This window comes from Coloeus monedula (genome assembly GCF_965178545.1).
Source record: "Coloeus monedula genome assembly, chromosome: 17".
NCBI classification, from domain to species: Eukaryota; Metazoa; Chordata; class Aves; order Passeriformes; family Corvidae; genus Coloeus; species Coloeus monedula.
The window spans coordinates 50,142-66,577 of NC_138797.1; the positions used below are offsets into that span (position 1 = coordinate 50,142).

At 50.1% G+C, this 16,436-nt stretch overlaps 1 protein-coding gene across 1 annotated transcript in view; it reads right to left on the bottom strand.

Annotated features, from left to right (window-relative positions):
• LOC309579654 (fer-1-like protein 4) overlaps nucleotides 1-16,436 on the bottom strand; it is a gene marked incomplete at both ends in the record, with an annotated part of 37,564 nt that overhangs the window by 12,805 nt on the left and 8,323 nt on the right. The window contains 23 exons of the mRNA XM_082293073.1: nucleotides 345-393; nucleotides 992-1,123; nucleotides 1,504-1,607; nucleotides 2,374-2,533; nucleotides 2,872-3,033; nucleotides 3,340-3,462; nucleotides 3,703-3,876; nucleotides 5,007-5,141; nucleotides 5,529-5,653; nucleotides 6,245-6,422; nucleotides 6,661-6,813; nucleotides 7,922-8,038; nucleotides 9,317-9,404; nucleotides 9,923-10,023; nucleotides 10,607-10,727; nucleotides 11,491-11,689; nucleotides 12,457-12,565; nucleotides 12,909-13,273; nucleotides 13,481-13,667; nucleotides 14,455-14,638; nucleotides 14,856-15,015; nucleotides 15,289-15,373; nucleotides 16,339-16,401. Of these exons, the coding sequence (XP_082149199.1) occupies nucleotides 345-393; nucleotides 992-1,123; nucleotides 1,504-1,607; nucleotides 2,374-2,533; nucleotides 2,872-3,033; nucleotides 3,340-3,462; nucleotides 3,703-3,876; nucleotides 5,007-5,141; nucleotides 5,529-5,653; nucleotides 6,245-6,422; nucleotides 6,661-6,813; nucleotides 7,922-8,038; nucleotides 9,317-9,404; nucleotides 9,923-10,023; nucleotides 10,607-10,727; nucleotides 11,491-11,689; nucleotides 12,457-12,565; nucleotides 12,909-13,273; nucleotides 13,481-13,667; nucleotides 14,455-14,638; nucleotides 14,856-15,015; nucleotides 15,289-15,373; nucleotides 16,339-16,401 (3,274 nt within the window). The remainder of the gene's footprint in view (nucleotides 1-344; nucleotides 394-991; nucleotides 1,124-1,503; nucleotides 1,608-2,373; nucleotides 2,534-2,871; nucleotides 3,034-3,339; nucleotides 3,463-3,702; nucleotides 3,877-5,006; nucleotides 5,142-5,528; nucleotides 5,654-6,244; nucleotides 6,423-6,660; nucleotides 6,814-7,921; nucleotides 8,039-9,316; nucleotides 9,405-9,922; nucleotides 10,024-10,606; nucleotides 10,728-11,490; nucleotides 11,690-12,456; nucleotides 12,566-12,908; nucleotides 13,274-13,480; nucleotides 13,668-14,454; nucleotides 14,639-14,855; nucleotides 15,016-15,288; nucleotides 15,374-16,338; nucleotides 16,402-16,436) is intronic.

The following is a 16,436-nucleotide window of genomic DNA, read 5'->3' on the forward strand; positions in this document are numbered from 1 at the left end:
TTTCACCCAGACAATCCCATGATCCCTGCAGATAATTTTTCTGCATTTTTCTCCCACAGGAAAGCACTTGCTTTAACACAATTTTTCAAGACTCCACTATTTTCCAGGACTTTTCTGACCATTTTCCAAACTTTTTTCAGGAAAGTTTGGCATTTTCAACCTGAAATAGCCTGTTAGCCCTTGCTGATGTCTTCAGCCTCTCTGCTCACTTTTATGTTGTCATTGCTGAATGTTGCAAGGTTGTTCTCTGCACAGACGCCATTCCCACAAGCCCAGTACCCTCTGGGGTGGAATAAAATCCTGGTTCTCCCCATTAAAGAGTGGGGTGTTGCTAGAGGACTCACCTGCATCATTCAGGTCATCTTTCTCAGCATCTTCCTCATCACTGCATTCCTGAAACACACATAAACAGTCACCTCAGATCCCTGACAGCAAAGGCTTCTCCCTCCAAGCACAGAACACCGACATTTTCCTGCCAAGAGAGTAAGTAATACATAGCCTGAAATCATTCAGCAATAACAATAATGATACCCAATGAGTGTCTTAATGACTTTCTCTTCTCCCCAGATCCTTCTGCTAGCTTCTTTTGATTGGAATTTAAGTTGGACAGGGCAAGGAAGGAAATTTGGAGCAGACTTGCTCTCCTAACACATACTAGGACATAACCAGGACAGAGTAAGCAGCATGAAAGCCCCTGTTAAATCATCAACGTCACATTTTCAGGAGGCCCTCAACAGAAGCTGCCTCATTCTCACCCCACTTGGGCACCGAGCCTCAGGGATGTTTCAATACCCACCACGCGCTGAAATCAGCCCACCTGGCAGATGCTTGATACCTGGCTACCTTAAGTATGCTTGAAACACAGAAGTCCACACCTTCCTGCAGATCCATGTGAGGAGAGCTCCTGTAACACTCAGTATTGTTGAAAACATCTTCCTCAGGCCAGTGCAGCCTATTTTCCCTTCTGTTGGCAGCTGTCACAAAATATTACCTGGTTATACAGCTCTTTCAGGGACGCATAGTACTTGGACCACCAATCCAGTTCTTCCAGTTCTAGTTTTTCCTCTTCATATTCATCTTCCTTCTTTACAAGCTTATTGATAGGAATTTTCTTCAAAGGAGCCTTGAGAGAACAGAGAAAAGGGTTCAGAGGGAAGAAATTACCACCCAGGATACTCATGTACCCTCCTCCTTGGAGCCTCTGGCAAAAGCTCAGCATTCAGGCAGAGCACAGGAGGTGCAAAGCTGCCTGTGGCCCCAGGTTTGTTCTTTGCTACAAAATAAGCCGTTCTCAAGGCACAGGGCAGGTCTCCTTAGTCTCCCTGTGACAGAGCCCCAGCACATGGCACTGCCAATGAGCAGGCAGGAGAGAGGAGTGTTTCAGTCCAGAGAAAAACCTGGTGGATGAAACCTAACACTGAACTTTGGAACTTTCTTTTCTGTTTGTAATCTACAGTTGGCTTTACAAACTTCAAAATTTGTTGGGCCCAACACATAACTCACCTTCACAAAACTAAGGGGGTGAGTGCTGGAACCTGGGTCACTAGCTGCCCGTCCAATATTTACCACAGTCTGAGATGGAAGACGGTGAGATGAGACTTTCCAAGCTGAGATGAAAATAAAGAGCTTCATGTTTCCATGCATTTATTTCTGCCCACTACTTCCTACTTTTGGCCACAGGAAAACCCTTCCTGTTAAAACACTGTCGTGTGATTGATTTTAAAGCTTTTCATAGCAGACCTTGCAAAAAATCCTGCTGTAAATCCAAGTACAGTACTGAGATTGGCCACCATCATCAACATGCTTGTTGCTGACTCCCAGGAATTCAGAATTATGAGATATACCTGCCCTGCTCAGACATAACCACAGATGGATCAATATTTGACTTCTTCATGCTTCCAGATAAGGAGCGCTGGTTGTTGCTATCATAGAACTATTTAGCTTAACTATTACCCAATGAACAGACCTTGACCTATGAGAGAACTGAAAACTTTTCAGTCCTTGGTCCTAGTGGACCAGCTTCCGAAAGATGGAGGTGTCACTGAGAATATTCTTCCCTGTGAGGGTGGTGAGGCCCTGGCACAGCTTGTCCAGAGAAGCTGTGGCTGCCCTATTACTGGAAACGTTCAAGGCCTGGTTGGATAGGGCTTGGACCAAACTGGTCTAGTGGAAGGTGGCCCTACTCATGGCAGAAGGTGGAACGAGATGATCTTTAAGCTCCCTTCCAACCCAAACCATTCTGTGATTCTATGACCTTGTGATTCCAGGGAGAGGACTTTGCTGCCTGGCTAAGAGGGAGTGGAAGAGCCAGGGATCTTTGCCACTGGCAAAGCCTGCCTGCTGTCTCCATGAGAACCTCTCCAAGCAGCTCACCTTTGGGTACATCGTCTGGTTCCTCCTCCAGCTCTCTGGGAGAGAATTTCATCACATCGGACACAACATGGCTACCCACCAGCACAGTGCGCCCAAAAGCACGCTTTTCCACCACGAAGATGCTGAGGGGAGGGTGCAGGTATACTTGCTCTGGGAGCTCCTGCAAAAGAATTTTGCATGGGGTTCACAGGAATAAGGGTGATCAACCTGTGATGAGCTATAAAACTATGGCAGCCCCATCACATAAGGAGAAGCCTGCTGGCACCTTGCAGCTATGCCCAAAAATCAAAGCCTTGCAGTGACAGACCATGGCTAAGACGGCTCTTGGTGGGCAATTTCTCAAAGGTTTCATTCTGCAGCTGAACCATGCGGCCACGGGAGAGCAAAATCCTGGAGGCAGTTCCCCTCCTGCTATCTTGCCCCATGCAGTGAGGCAGTGCATGGGTGCAGGGTAGCCACAGTGTACCCTAGCATGGCAGAATCCACCGTCCCACTCACCACATCCATGTATTTGACCAGCTCAGTGAAGTTGGGGTTCTCTTTGTAGGACACAATCACCTCTGACTCCACCTTCTTGCCAGCACATTCAATGATCACCTGGGGCTCATCCACCTCAAACAAGTTCACTCTCTTCAGGTCCCTCAGGCCCCAGAACAGGATCTGAAGCACAACATGAAGCTGCTGCCCGAGACATGCCAGGCATGGCACTGCCCATGCTGCCACCCCCCACCCACAGGACACAGTTCCCAGAAGAGGCACAGGCCTGCTCTCCCAGCTCAGCTGCCCAGCAGCTCTACCTGTTGAACTACTCAGATGGTTTCTCCCTCATGTCAAGCACCTCCATTTCTGGCATCTGCTCAGGCCTCACAGGCTCATTTGAGCTCCAAACTGGACTCCCTCACCAAGTCCTGCCCTCCACCCAGTGGCAGCTTAAGGGGAAAGCCAGTGTAGCAGATGGCAGCACACCTCTATTCGAAACTCCTTCAGTACTGGGCGGATGCCCTCAGGGATGATGAACCATCCAGGTCCAGCATGGGGGTCTTCCAGGTAGTCGGGCTCTTTGGGCTCCACGTCCTCCGGCACCGATGGCTGCACAGGTGGAACCAGGACACAGCAGGTGATGAAAGTCATTTCTATGCCATGCCATGCCATGCCCCCTCTCCCCTTCCTCTAGTTCTGTGCTCACAGGTTGTCCCTGCAGCCTCCTTTCAATTGAAAGCCAGATGTAGCCTCTAACTTGGAATCCTCTGGTGGGCCCCATGCAACCTTACCCATACAGCTCTCCTCCGAGAGCTGGCAACCATGTACAGCTTCCTACAAGCCTGTTACCTCCAAACAGCCACTGTAATCAAGCTCAATCAGCTCAAAAGTGGCAATGAGCTCTCCCGCTGCTTTGGTGCCTCTGTAGAAATCAAAGAACTGTAGGGCAGGCTTGGTGTACGGCTCATCGACCAGCTTCACCTGGGGGACAGCAAAGGCCTGCCCAAGGAACTCAGGGGAGCCCTGCAGGAAAGAGGGGAATGAATCAAATCATCCATGGGTTATCTCACCACCTTGAAGACCACCAATCTGGTGGTCCAATTCCAGCCAATCTGGGACAGTACAAGACTACTCTTCCACCCATGTCATCCTCTGCTTTGATTTCCTCTGCTCCATCCAGAGCTAGGAACAGATAGGGCATGTTTGCAGCATCTGCTCTTACCTTACGGTTCATCTCCATGCAGAACTCATCAAATGACCTGGCATATGCACCAGAGGACATCAAAGCTAGATCAGGTTTTACAGAGTCTCTTCCAGACAGGGTTTGAGTATCTCCAAGGATGGATATACTACCAGCTCTCTGAGGTACAGGCCCAGTGTGTGCTCTACCTCTGTGTAAAACTTGCTTCCTTATATCAAGATGGATTTTCTTCTTTGCCAGTTTGTGCCCATTGCTTGCCATTGGGCCCCTTGGTACCTCCATGAGAATTCTGAACTGACCTTATCTATCCTTTCCCACCAAGTAGCTGCGGACAGCAAAAAGACACTGGCTTTCCCTCGACCTCTGTAGGCTGAATATACTTGGCTCTCCTCCTCTGTCCTGTGCTCCATCTTGGTGGCCTCCTCTGGAGTCACCCCAATACAAGAGGATTTGTCTTATACTGGAACCCCAGGAAAGCTGCTGAATTATACAGGAGAACCTGGTGCAAGTTATGTCATTAGCCTTAGGATAACAAAGAGGCTCCAGGGGATAGTGTGACTTTAAAGCACTAATAAAGAGAAAAAAGGGAGAGCTGAGGAGGGATGATCAATGATACCTGGGGACACAGGGGAAGGAACAGCCTTAAAAGCAATATCAGTTCCCGCAGGCTATGAGCCCTCTGTAATGTGAGACTGCCAAGGAAGCAGAGATAGTGTTTCTTCAAAAAGAAGAGATCCTGGATCCAATGAGCACTCATCAGCCCCTGATGAGTTCAGAGTATCTCTGAGTCAGAAAGTCTTAACCACAGTCACAGTCCCCACCACTCACTGACACCAGTGGACCAGGACCAAGCTGAGTCATGGAAATCAGAGAAGTGGCAGCACTCAGACAGAGCTCCTCTCCCTTCCCTGTTCTGGAAACAACAGGAGGAGGGCAGCATGGCCATACTTACAAATTTATTGTGGCTGAAAAGATTGATTATAATGATGGGGGTCTCTGTTTTCAACTCTTCTTTCTTCCCATCAATAATGAGCTGGTCAAACAAAAGTAGCTCATTCCATGTAGGGCTCAGTGTCTCCTCCAGCATCTGCAGACAGAGACAAAAGGCCCAAGTGTTCCACAGTCAATGGAAACAAACCACATGCAGTAAAGTGAGGAACTCTGGGCTGATTCCCTCTCTCATACAACCACATGCAGCTGGTGGCTGGCAGGAGGGCAAGTTATAAAAGTATGGGATCAGCACTCAAGGCCAACTAGTACATGCCAATCAATCTCTGAGACCATGCTCAGTGACTGTCAAATATTCTCTGAACATATCCACACTGCCCAGAGCATAGATACCTGAGTGCTTGGAGATACAAAAGTCCCAGGAGAACTGCCATAATACTGGGCTTAATCATGTCAGTGAGGGCACGGTCATTTTTCTCTCCCCAAGTTCCCAAGATGACAGAGGCAAGAGTTTAAGTGGTCTCACCCTGGTGGTCTGGCAATGAGTTGAAAACACCACTCTTGCAAAAGGATCCGAAAGGCCGTTATCATCTGCAGGGAGGATCCCTCGAGCCTGATACAGATGGGCTCGGAGCTGGTAATAGCTGAAATCTGGTAAGAAAAGGAGAGAGGAGGTCCCCAAGTCCTGTATGAGGCCAAAAAAATGCCTGAAGGAGAAGGCCAGCCAGATAGGAGTGGACACAACCTGTGAGGAATAGCTACTACTTCTAGGGACTGTGGTTCTCAGGCTCAGTACATCTCAAAAGGTTTAGCCAAGCCAGACAAGCTCAGTGGGCTCCTCAGACACCTCTGGGAAGTACATGACATGTGACATGTGCAATGTTCTGCTATGAGCATCTGCTGTGGCAAAGCACCAAGCCTCATTAGAGGGGTAGACCTCGTGCCCATTGCCAATTTGGCAGCACATTCAGTGCCTACAAAGTACCCATCCTGTCTGCTGCTTTAGCTGAGAATGTGCAAATACATCCTCATGAGATCAAACTGGACGTGCCAGTCCCAGTCATGCCTTGGAGATGACACTAGATCAGGTCCCCATTCTCAGACATAATTCTCAGATCACAGTGTGGCCTGGAGGTGAAGGGCTGTGGAGGGACAATGCATCACCACAGACACTAACCCATGGATGGGACCTCTTGCCTCCCTGCTCTCCTGCTTATGTGGAGAACCAGCATCTGCACTCACCATCCCTGCTGAGCCGGCTGGGAGGGCTGTATGCTGAGAGCTGGGATATCTCTGGCTCACTCTCAGAAAGGAACTCCTCAGGCAGCTCTGCCAAAGAGTTTTTCGCATATTTGGTTATCCCAAGCCACATGTAGATTTCCAGTTTGGCAAAGATCTCACCAGTGTGTAAGCCAGGGACCTGAAAGCACAGAAGGTTTAGCAGGTTTCACATCTCAGACCAAGATGATTGCTATCGGCCTGGGACTGACCAAAGAGCACAGGAGAGAGAGCAACACACTGGCAGAGGCAAAAGGCAGTGGTGGAGTGAGAGCTGTGTTTCCTTGTGAACTCCAGGATTTCAGGAAGGAGGGCTGAAAGCAAGGAGGGGGAAAGAGCATGAAGCAAGCAAGAGCACACAGTTTTGGTATAAACCCTACCTTCATAAAGACAGTCTGGATCTTTGCACAGTCTTTGCCTTTCTCCTCTTCAACTACTGAGTAGAGGATGTTTTGTGCAGGAATTCTGGCATATGCCACACGCCTGTTGTTGCTAAGCATCCAGATGAGTACATCAGGGAGAGTGCACTGGGGCTGGAGGGAGGGAACAGAGGAACATCACAGCAGAGGAACAGCATACATCATCCTCCTTCCACTGACATGGTGAAAGCTTCATCTCCTCACAGGAGGGACTCTGGCTGCATGGCGGTTTAGAGATCCAGAAGCAAATAAAGCACCTAACACTGGCCACATGCTTCTGAAAGTCAGCCCTGCACTATGGCTCTGCAGGCGTTGTGGTTTAACCCCAGCCGGCAACTTAGCCCCATACAGCCCCTCGCTCACTGTCTCTCGGTGTGATGGGAAAGAGGATTCAAAAAGTAAAAGTGAAAGAAGTTATGGATTGAGATAAAAACAGTTTCATAGGGAAAGAAAAAGCTGCACACACAAGCAAAGCAAACCAAAGAATTCATTCCCCTCTTCCCATGGACAGGCAGGTCTTCAACCATCCCCAGAACAGCAGGGCTCCATCACAGAAACGGTGACTTGGGAAGACAAATGCCATCACTACAATTGTACATCACTCTACCCTCACAGAGCTAAAGATGTGAAAATGATTTGACTTTACTTGGTGAAAGACTTCTCCAAGCTTCAACAGCATCTGTCCACCTAACGTCAGTAAACATGGCATTCTGGTTGACATTACAACAACACACTGATTTTTTTCAATACAAACAATGAAACTCTGAATATGGAGAGTCTCTGCTATGGATGAGAGTTTCTGCAAGTTTGAATCTGCAGAAAGTATCTAGGGTCAGTCCCTGGTGGAAGTGCAGGCAGCGCAGGCAAGGCTCTTTCCCCAGGCAAAACTGTCTGCTGCAGACAAGGCCTTGGGCTGGTGGGGCAGAGAGGCCCAGGAGGCCTGGAGCTGGCCCAGCTCTGCCTCCTACCCATTGCAGAGTTGCTTGGGTCCCTGCTCTGCCACCAACAGCCCTGCAAAGCTACCTGGCCTCATCCCTCATTAGAGCTATCACAGGAAATATGGTAACTTCAGTAGCTGGAACTTGGAATTTTACATAGTGAGGAAAGACAGCAGAGGAAAAGCTTCAGCTCAGACTGGTGAGAGCCCCAGCAGACAGCTCAGTATGCTCTCCTTGCCTACCCTGTTCAGCTCAGAAAAGGGGTTCCCTAGGAGCCACTGTACCTCTTTAGCCATGAAGCGTATCTTTGCCAGGATCCTCCTTGTCTCCTTAACCTTCTCCTTGACATTGTCACGAGTCAGGCGCCGCCTCACACGGAGCCCTTGCTTTGCATACAGGATCTGAACAGAAAGCACAGCTGTCACACAACCAGCCATACCCCAGTGCCACCATGGGGGGAGTCTGCAGGCAGCTTACTGTGTGCTGATCGCATCCATCCTGCCCCATTGCACCCTGACCTCCACCATGGCTCACTGCCCAGTTGCTGAGAGCAAATCTCCATGAACCTGTCACAAGCCATTTAGGGTGCCAAGAACTGGAGACTCATCAGCCCAGTCAATATCATCCGGTAAAAAAAGTCGATGAGCTTTAAAATCATTTGGGGCAGAAAGATGTCTAAGGAATAAACATTTCAGAAGCAGATAGTGCCTGCGGAAGCCTTTGGCCAAGGAGCAACTTGGGGCCACAGAAGTGTGGGAATATGAAGATGTAGGAAACTGCAACACAGGGCTTGGCTTTCACCACCACTAGTACACATCAGAGATAGTGTACACATCTGAGGAGAGACTTTGGGATGAACCAAAACTAATGATGAAATCCAGAAGGAATTCAGGGTGTACACCCACTATGTACTGACAAAGCCAGAAAATTAATCTCTTGGGTGGGTTCTCTCTTCCAGAGTGTCTCAGACTTAGCCGAGCACCTTCACCATAGCTCAGGTGATGACGCACAAGGAAGCGGAGGGAAGGGAACTGGGACCCAGACATGCCTAAATTTTATTTCCTGCTGCTGTCATTGCATTTTGATCAGCCTTTCAAAGCTTTGTAGTCTGACAGGGACTATCACTACAGCTGTGCTCTGCTGTACTGTGATGGAGGGTATGTAATTGTGCTCTCATTCAGCTAGCTGGTCTTTTGTACAGCGTGATAAATGCCCAAGTGTTAGCCTTTCTGAGGACAGATGAATGTCTGTTGTAGATCTGCTTGATATGTACCCAGCCAAGTAGGCAAGTTTTCAGGAGCAGTGGATCTCAGTGAGCCACTGCAAAACTGCCTGCAGGAATATGGTGTACCAAAAGGCCTCCAGCAACCTACTGGGCAGCAATATGCATGTGCTCAACCACATATGCCCCAGAAGAGACGAAGGAAGGCATCAGGGCACAGCATCTGCACAAAACTGTGGGCAGCCATGGCCAGACCCTATCTCTGTTCCCTGAGCCAGAAGTTGTATTGCTCTGAGCAGAAGTTGGGAGATTCTGTAGTAAATGCCTATGACTGATATCATGAGTCTTAGCTCCAGGTTTCCTTCTTAGCATCAGTTCCTGCTCGTCCTCCAGAAGCATCCCCCAGAGCAGGGATTGCACAGACTCCCACCAACAACCACCAAGCCCCACAACTTACAATGTTGCGCATCAGGTATTTTGTCCGACATCTGTCCAGGTTATTTGGATGAGCCATTGTTTTTCTCTCTGCATTGACTGAATATTGCCTGCAATGAGAAAAGCAGCACAGACCCTGTATGCTCTGCACCCAGCAGGTTGAGCACAGCTCACAGCAGGGACACAAGCTCCAAATCCAGATGCGTCAGGAGTCTCCTTTTCTGTGATACCCTCTCTTCTGCAAGCTTGTTGGTTCAGAAGGTACACTGGGGATTCTCAGCACCTGAGGCTCCCTTTCTACTGTTGCACTGTGGACTGAAGTGCATATCAGCCCCCACAGGGCAGTCATGGGGATTGAAACACTAGTCTTTTGACTGCATGACCAAAAAGAGTGAAGGAAATGTCCTTCGCATTTAGGAAACACACAGGAGTCCAGGAACACTGAGGCTGCCATCTATGACCCCTTTGATTCTCAGAACAGGACTGGGGTCTCCCAAGTCATCCTCATTTCCTTCTGCTCATCCACCTCAAAAGGACAAGAGAGAAGACTGCACACAGCCCAGGCAGAATATGATATGATCTCCTAACCTGAAAACAAGAAACTTCAGAAAATCAGGGACATGCTAACCTGCATCCAGCTACAAATTCCTCCAGCACCTCTCTGAGCCGCTCTTCTGCTTTAGCCTTTGGTCTTCTCAAGAGCTTTTCCACGTCGTCCAACCCCTGCTCCTGTAGCAAAATCACAATATTCACAAAGCTTACACCTTTCCTACATAAGTGGCTTATGCCTTTCTGCAGAGCTGGGATTCATGAGTGCTGCAGATCAGCACTATGCTGGCCAGGGACTCTCCAGAGCCTGAGGATAACCTTAACATTTGTTGTTACAACACCTTCTGCCTAAGTCTTCGAGCAGCCACTGACATACACTGGGGCAAGCTCTGCTTTCATATTTTCAAGCCCAGAAGGGAAGGTCCCATGAAGAGACTGCATCCCCTTCATGACAACCTGAGAGTCTGCTTGCCGAATCATCTGCCCAGGGCTTACACAGCTCAGGACTGGCAGCAGAAGAACTTGTTGTCACAGACATATCACATCATTCGCTCCTCCAGGAACCACCACCAGGCAGTTACACAGCCTGAGTCCATGTGCCCTACCCCACCTGTCTAAAGGACAGGTGGGACTAAACCCTGTGAGAGACGTGGACTTGCATGGGTAGTGAGGATGGCAAACATCTCATACAGCAACTGCACATGCAACAAGGAAAGCACACCAGGAAGGAGCATGCCACAGACAAACACCCTGAACACGCTACCAGGCGCTCTGCCAGTTTGACAATCCAGTTGGAAATGCAGAGTCTCCAGGCGTGATCCTCCCAGTAGCTCCATACATACACGCAGGGTTTTTCGTGCGTCATGGGCAGGCAGCTGTATGACCTAAGGGCAGCAGGCAGAGGAGATTATGGCTACTGCTACAGAAAGCATATGCTGTATCATAACACATGTGTTTGCACATCCAGCAAGGGAGCAAAGGCTGAACTCTGTCCCCTTCACAGAAAATTAATTGGCTGTTTTGGGCTCTGCACCATGGACATGTGTGCAAGCTGCTGGATCTGCCTTTTGCCATCCCAAACTAGCACACAAGGTTTCTAGTAGAGACAGCAGCACATGCTCAGATGAATGAGGCTGACAGGAGCATGGGATGCTGCCGAGATTTCTCACTGCTATGGGACTAATAGCAGGCACAGGCCTCGCAATGCAAAGACCAAGACATTGTCAGGCCTGTGGGACAAACTAGGCAGCATTCCCAGAGCAAACATATCATCAGAAGAGCTTGTGTATGTGTCTTGCCTGCTCAACATAGGACAGCATATGCCAAGAGTACTCCTCTCCTTCTTCCTCACTGGAAACAAGCCCTTAGGATGCTGCTTGTGAAGCAGAAAAGGGACGGCTGCTATTGAAAGGTCTCAGTTTCCTTGGGACCCTGTCCTTGGCCATCTGCACACATCAAGCAGACACCATAGGTCTGTAGAGCTAGTGGGAAATCCCAGCCAGCTAGGCCATGGCAAGCTGCAGGGTTGCAAAGAAGAGAAACCAATGATGCATTGCTGAGCAGACCTCTAATAACATCTGGAACAACCAGCCTGGGAAGCTGTGACAGCTCCAGGAAAGGGGGGATAGAAAGACAAAGAAGACTTACTTGTCATGCTCCATGGGCTCTGGTCTCTGGCTCTTTGTCACTGATTTGTTCAGTGCTGTTAAAGCTGGAGTCAGGATTTCGGCATTCAGCTCACCACCTGAATCAGCATCCAGTAAAGGCTGCCCTTCTTCTTTCACTTCTCCCTTTTCCATTTTTTGCCATCCTTTGGTCACAACCTCATCAGATTTGCCATAGTTTCCTTGAAGGTAAGCATTAAATGATAAACAGGTAAGTGAGATCACTCAGGTATTTTTAGAAAAGAAGTTTTCTAGCTGGCAAAACCAGAGTGCAGTCTTCCTGCCAAGAGAAGCACAGGGGTATTGACTGCTTTGGGAACTAGCAGTTCAGTAGTGTCCAACCATCAGTGCATCACATGGACAACCAGGAGGTCCAAGTGGGAGCCGGGCAATTGCAAGGAGGTCCTCGTGTATGCCTTCTCCAGTTCTGCCAGCTCCACCAAGTGCCTGCTGACTACCATCTCCATCCCTACACTGGGGCCAGCATCAGCTCCTCAAGTAGTAACTATATCAGCATCAAGCATCTCCACCCGTCCATCTTAGCAGGTAGGGGCTTTGACCCACTCTCCAACCATTGTTTCCCCATCACTTGTCACATCCCCTCAGTGCCAGGTGACCAACCCCAGTATCCCAGCTTTCCCTCCTTTGTTTCCGTTTCTTGCTACCAAACCTTCTACTTCTTTGTACCCTCACTTACTAGAAGAGTTTCCCCAAAACTTCCCAAAACAGGTAGTTCATACAAATGGTGCAAATCTCCAATCCCATAGAAGAGATCCAAGCTCTTCAGGTAAGTAAAGCACTGTGCACACTCCTTGGATTCATTCCCCATTTGCCTTCCCAAGTTCCTGAGCTGACTTGATAGGGCAGTGTCAAGAACTGACTTGGCTGTCAGAGGGAGATTCACACTGTTCCCATGGTTTCTGGACATGGGGGCCTGGGGAATACCCACCTATAGAGACTTCAAAGCTGACAGGTTTCGAGCTGAGAGAGGAGTCCATCATAGTGGCTTCAAAGAAGGCAGCAAAGAGGAGGAATTCATCCTTTCTCCCCAGCACATTCTGAGCAAGGAGACAGAAATCAGCCTGAGAGCCTTATGTGCCAAAACACTCCTGAGCACCAGGGCATGACTGATGCCTGCCAGCCCTTCCACAGGACCTCAGCAGGATGCTGCTGAAATCACCACTGGGCTACCAGAAGCAGGACAAGATTTCTTGGAAGACCTGAGGTGTTGTTGCAGAGCCATGGCTTTGGCTGATGCTTGTGTGAAGCCACTGAGCAGGTTGTAGGCTGAGGGATGGCTATTGTACCAACACAGCTGCCTCCTGCCTTGCCTCTTTCCCTTCACAACTGTGCATGCCAAAGACTGGCATGGATCAGCCGTGTCAGCACTGCAGAACTCACCTCAGGGAGTGGATGAAGCTCTTCCACCTCCACAGTGACCTCCCTGGGCTGCTCAGCCTCCTGACAGCTCCCAGCTTCCCCCTCTCCCTGCAGCTGCCTCAGTTCTTTAGTTTTCTCCTTGGATTTTTTACTTTTCTTCTTCAGCTTCAGTTTGCTCAGGGCACCTCTTGTCCTATCGCCAAGTTTCCTCTCTGCCACGCTGGGGCTGCTGAAGATCTCCACTGTGATGGCCATGAGGATGCGCCCACGGTAGAAGATGCCCTCACCCATGCCTTCATTGAGGTCTTTGTGGATGTCCCGCAGAGCTGAGTTCTGGGGGGAGCCATACAGGTTCACCCAGGCTGGGCCAAATGTGGGGTTAAAGCCTGCAGAGACAGGGACAGGGTCTCATTATGCTCCAGGGTGCTGCTGCAGAGAGACCTCCCCCAAGAGGACAGCCCAGGACACCAGAATGTCAGTGTGCTTCAGCCACTCCTGCTCCCACCCCCAGGAGACCACCATGCTGAGCAGAAAGTGCATGGCATGGGGCTGCCCAGGACGTCCTGCCCTGGGGCAGCCATGCCAAGCCTCACCATTCCTGTCAGGGTCCGAGATCTCCTGCAGGTCAATGTAGTGTGTAGCAATGGCCACATCACCAACATTGGCATCATCCAGCACCTGGACTTTTATCTTTCTGGACAGAGGCGGGAACATCTCAATGAAACTGATCTGCTCATTCCACTCAGGCTCAGTGGTGTTGGTCTCCACTGATGTTTCCCCCTGGGAAGGAGAAGGTGTGAAAGCCACATAGTCCCAACTAGTGCCCAGAAAAAGGGATGCCTCAGAGCTTGCCTGGGAATGGCACATACTCTTGTACCACCTGCAGATAGTGCTGGGCAGGCTCTGGGAGTGGCAGTGTCCCTGCCCCTATCCCCTCTCCTGCAATTCCTCTCTGTTTCGTTAATGGGGGTCTGTTCCAAGGCCTGGGCATAAGCTGCACAGTGAAGGGAATGCAAGCAGGCAGCAGACCCAGAGGTGTCTAAGGGTTGCCTGGAGCACTCCAGGCCCACAAGACTGCCCAGGGATTGATTCTTATATTAATGGATATTACGGGACCAGAAACCCTGACCTTGTGTGAAAAAACTGGGCCATTATCTCAGTAAACTCTCTCAAGGGTCTCAGGCTGAGCCCAGCTTGACACAGAAAAAGGACTTCAGTCCCACTCCAGGATTTATTTGATCCTGTCCCTGTGTCTCTGCCTGCAAAGAGATATGAATCTCTGCCTGCAAAGCCAGTAGCTCAGCCAGTAGCTGTGCCCAGGGCTGGGGCTGTCCAGTGAGCAGCTCTCTGTAGAGACAAAAGTCAAGAACAGCCTTCTCATCCAGACATTGCACAACCATGGCCACACAGCTCAGGTCACTGCTAAAGACAGCAAGAACTGGGCTCTCCCAGCCTGTTTTCAGTGAGATTGCTGTGCCTTATGGAGGCTCCTGGCACCATGAGTCCACCCATGCTGCCACACAGCCAAGGGAGATTCAGCCTGTCCCAACAGTTTCCCCACACTCACCTGCTGCCCACAGAATGAGACCTGCACGTATGGGTCGATACAGACTTTTCTCTCCCCTATGATCTTGGAGATACCACCCATGATGCCTGCACTCATGCTGGGCAGGCCCTCAGCACGATACAGTTTGATGCAGACCCTGCCCCAGGGTCTCTCTGCAGGGACTCTCTTAGGCAGCAGCAGGTTCCTGAAAGACAAATTTATGTCCTGCCTCTCTCCTGGAGTCCATGGGACACAATGCTGGGAAATTCACTGACTGGCAGGAAGATTGGATCCTTGCTCACCACAGGTCTTTTTCACTGGGTCTTTGCCCATCGGAAGAGGGGAAAACAGGGCAAAAAAGGTAGTGTGAAGAGAGACATGGCAGGGTTCCCCACGGACATGCAAAATCCCACTGCACCTACTTTTCAATGTCCTCATCCTGGTTCCTGGAATAGGTGGGAAGGAAGCCCACAGTATCCCCACGTGCAGAGACAGAGATGTTGCACTTCACAAAGCCTTTCACGCCTGCCTGGGTGTCCGTGGGGTCACTGATAACTGCCCACTTCTGGAAAAATCTGTGATCTGAAAGGGAAGAGGAGGAGTTCCCTAGGGAGAGGCCAGGTTACCATTTCACATCCAACTCTGTCCGCACAAAGACTGCCCTGACCCTGCCTCTGAAGGTGCAGGAGGTGTCACCTGCCTTCAGACAGCTGGGAGGAGAAGCGAGCTCAGGTTCTCATGCAAACTAAGTGCTTTAAAGCCAGGGCCTTGTCCAGACCCATCAGAGCATGAAGGAAACACCAGTTTCAGACAGAGCCAGGGTTAGGCACAGGTACATAGTGTAGTCCCTCATACCTGGCTGGCTGTACACTGTCTCAACATCCATCTTGAACGTTCCTATGCAAGTTCCCAGAAATGGTATCTTCTTTGAGTGAAAAACCTGCAGACAGCACAAGTCCCCCTGAGCACCATGAGGTGTGGGCAGCCAGGTGACACATCCAGATATCTCTGAGGAATATAGGGCTGCCAAGAGCTCGTTCCAAAGCACAACTGAGGCAGTGGTTGCAAGCTCCTCATGCAGATTGTGCTAGCCCTGAAACAAACCCATTCTTACTCCCACAAAGCCCACCAGCCCACAGCCCTCAGTCAAACCTAGACCAAGGCAGTCATGTGCAACCAATTCAGTTTCTGCAGTCCTAGGTAAGCCACACCCCTACAATGGACCTAGGACCAATCTGTTTTCTGCTGGGTTAGGGCAGAGCCATGACCCCACCAGGCTAGTGTCTCTCCCAAAACCCAAGTCTTGCTCAGTGCTTGCTGAACTCACACCAGCAGAAGAGACGTGCAGCCTTTCACAGGGAAAGTGCTGGAGACCACTTGGCAAAGGACGTGCTGGCTGGGTTTAGCTATCTTCAGAACATCCCCATGTCTTGGGGAAGCCCTTGTGCTTTGGGCCAAGGGATTTTCAACCTCTCTGCGTGCCTGGGCTTTTCTGCAGCACAAATAATTTCTGAGCTCTCCTCACCCAAGCCACTTACCTTCAGGACCTGCAAGATGAGGCTCCAGGGTAAGGGGCGGTAGGGAATTGCTGCCAAAACAGCAGGACAACAAGGCAGCAGGCAGGTAAGTGCCCCAGAGGCCCCATTTCAGTCACAGGGTGAAGAAAAACCCTGACCTGGAGGAGGTGGGAAGGCAGCACTGCCCAGTGCTGGCTCAGAGCAGGGCTAGGTCTCTGCCCCGTGCAGCCACAGGAAGGCCCTGTGGCTCTCTGTGGGCAGGTGCTTCTGGCTGGAATACCTCAATGGTATTGGTACCCTTGCTTTGCCCATCGCTCCCAGTGTCTACTCACAGAAGCATTGGGCTGTACCACTAACCGGTGTAAGATGAAGAGGAAGACATACATACCGAGATCTCTATGAGTCTGTGGAATAAAATGTCCCTTGGCTCATAGAAGTCGAACAAAAAATACTGAAAGAGAAGAGCAAGACAGCTGAGCCCCAGGC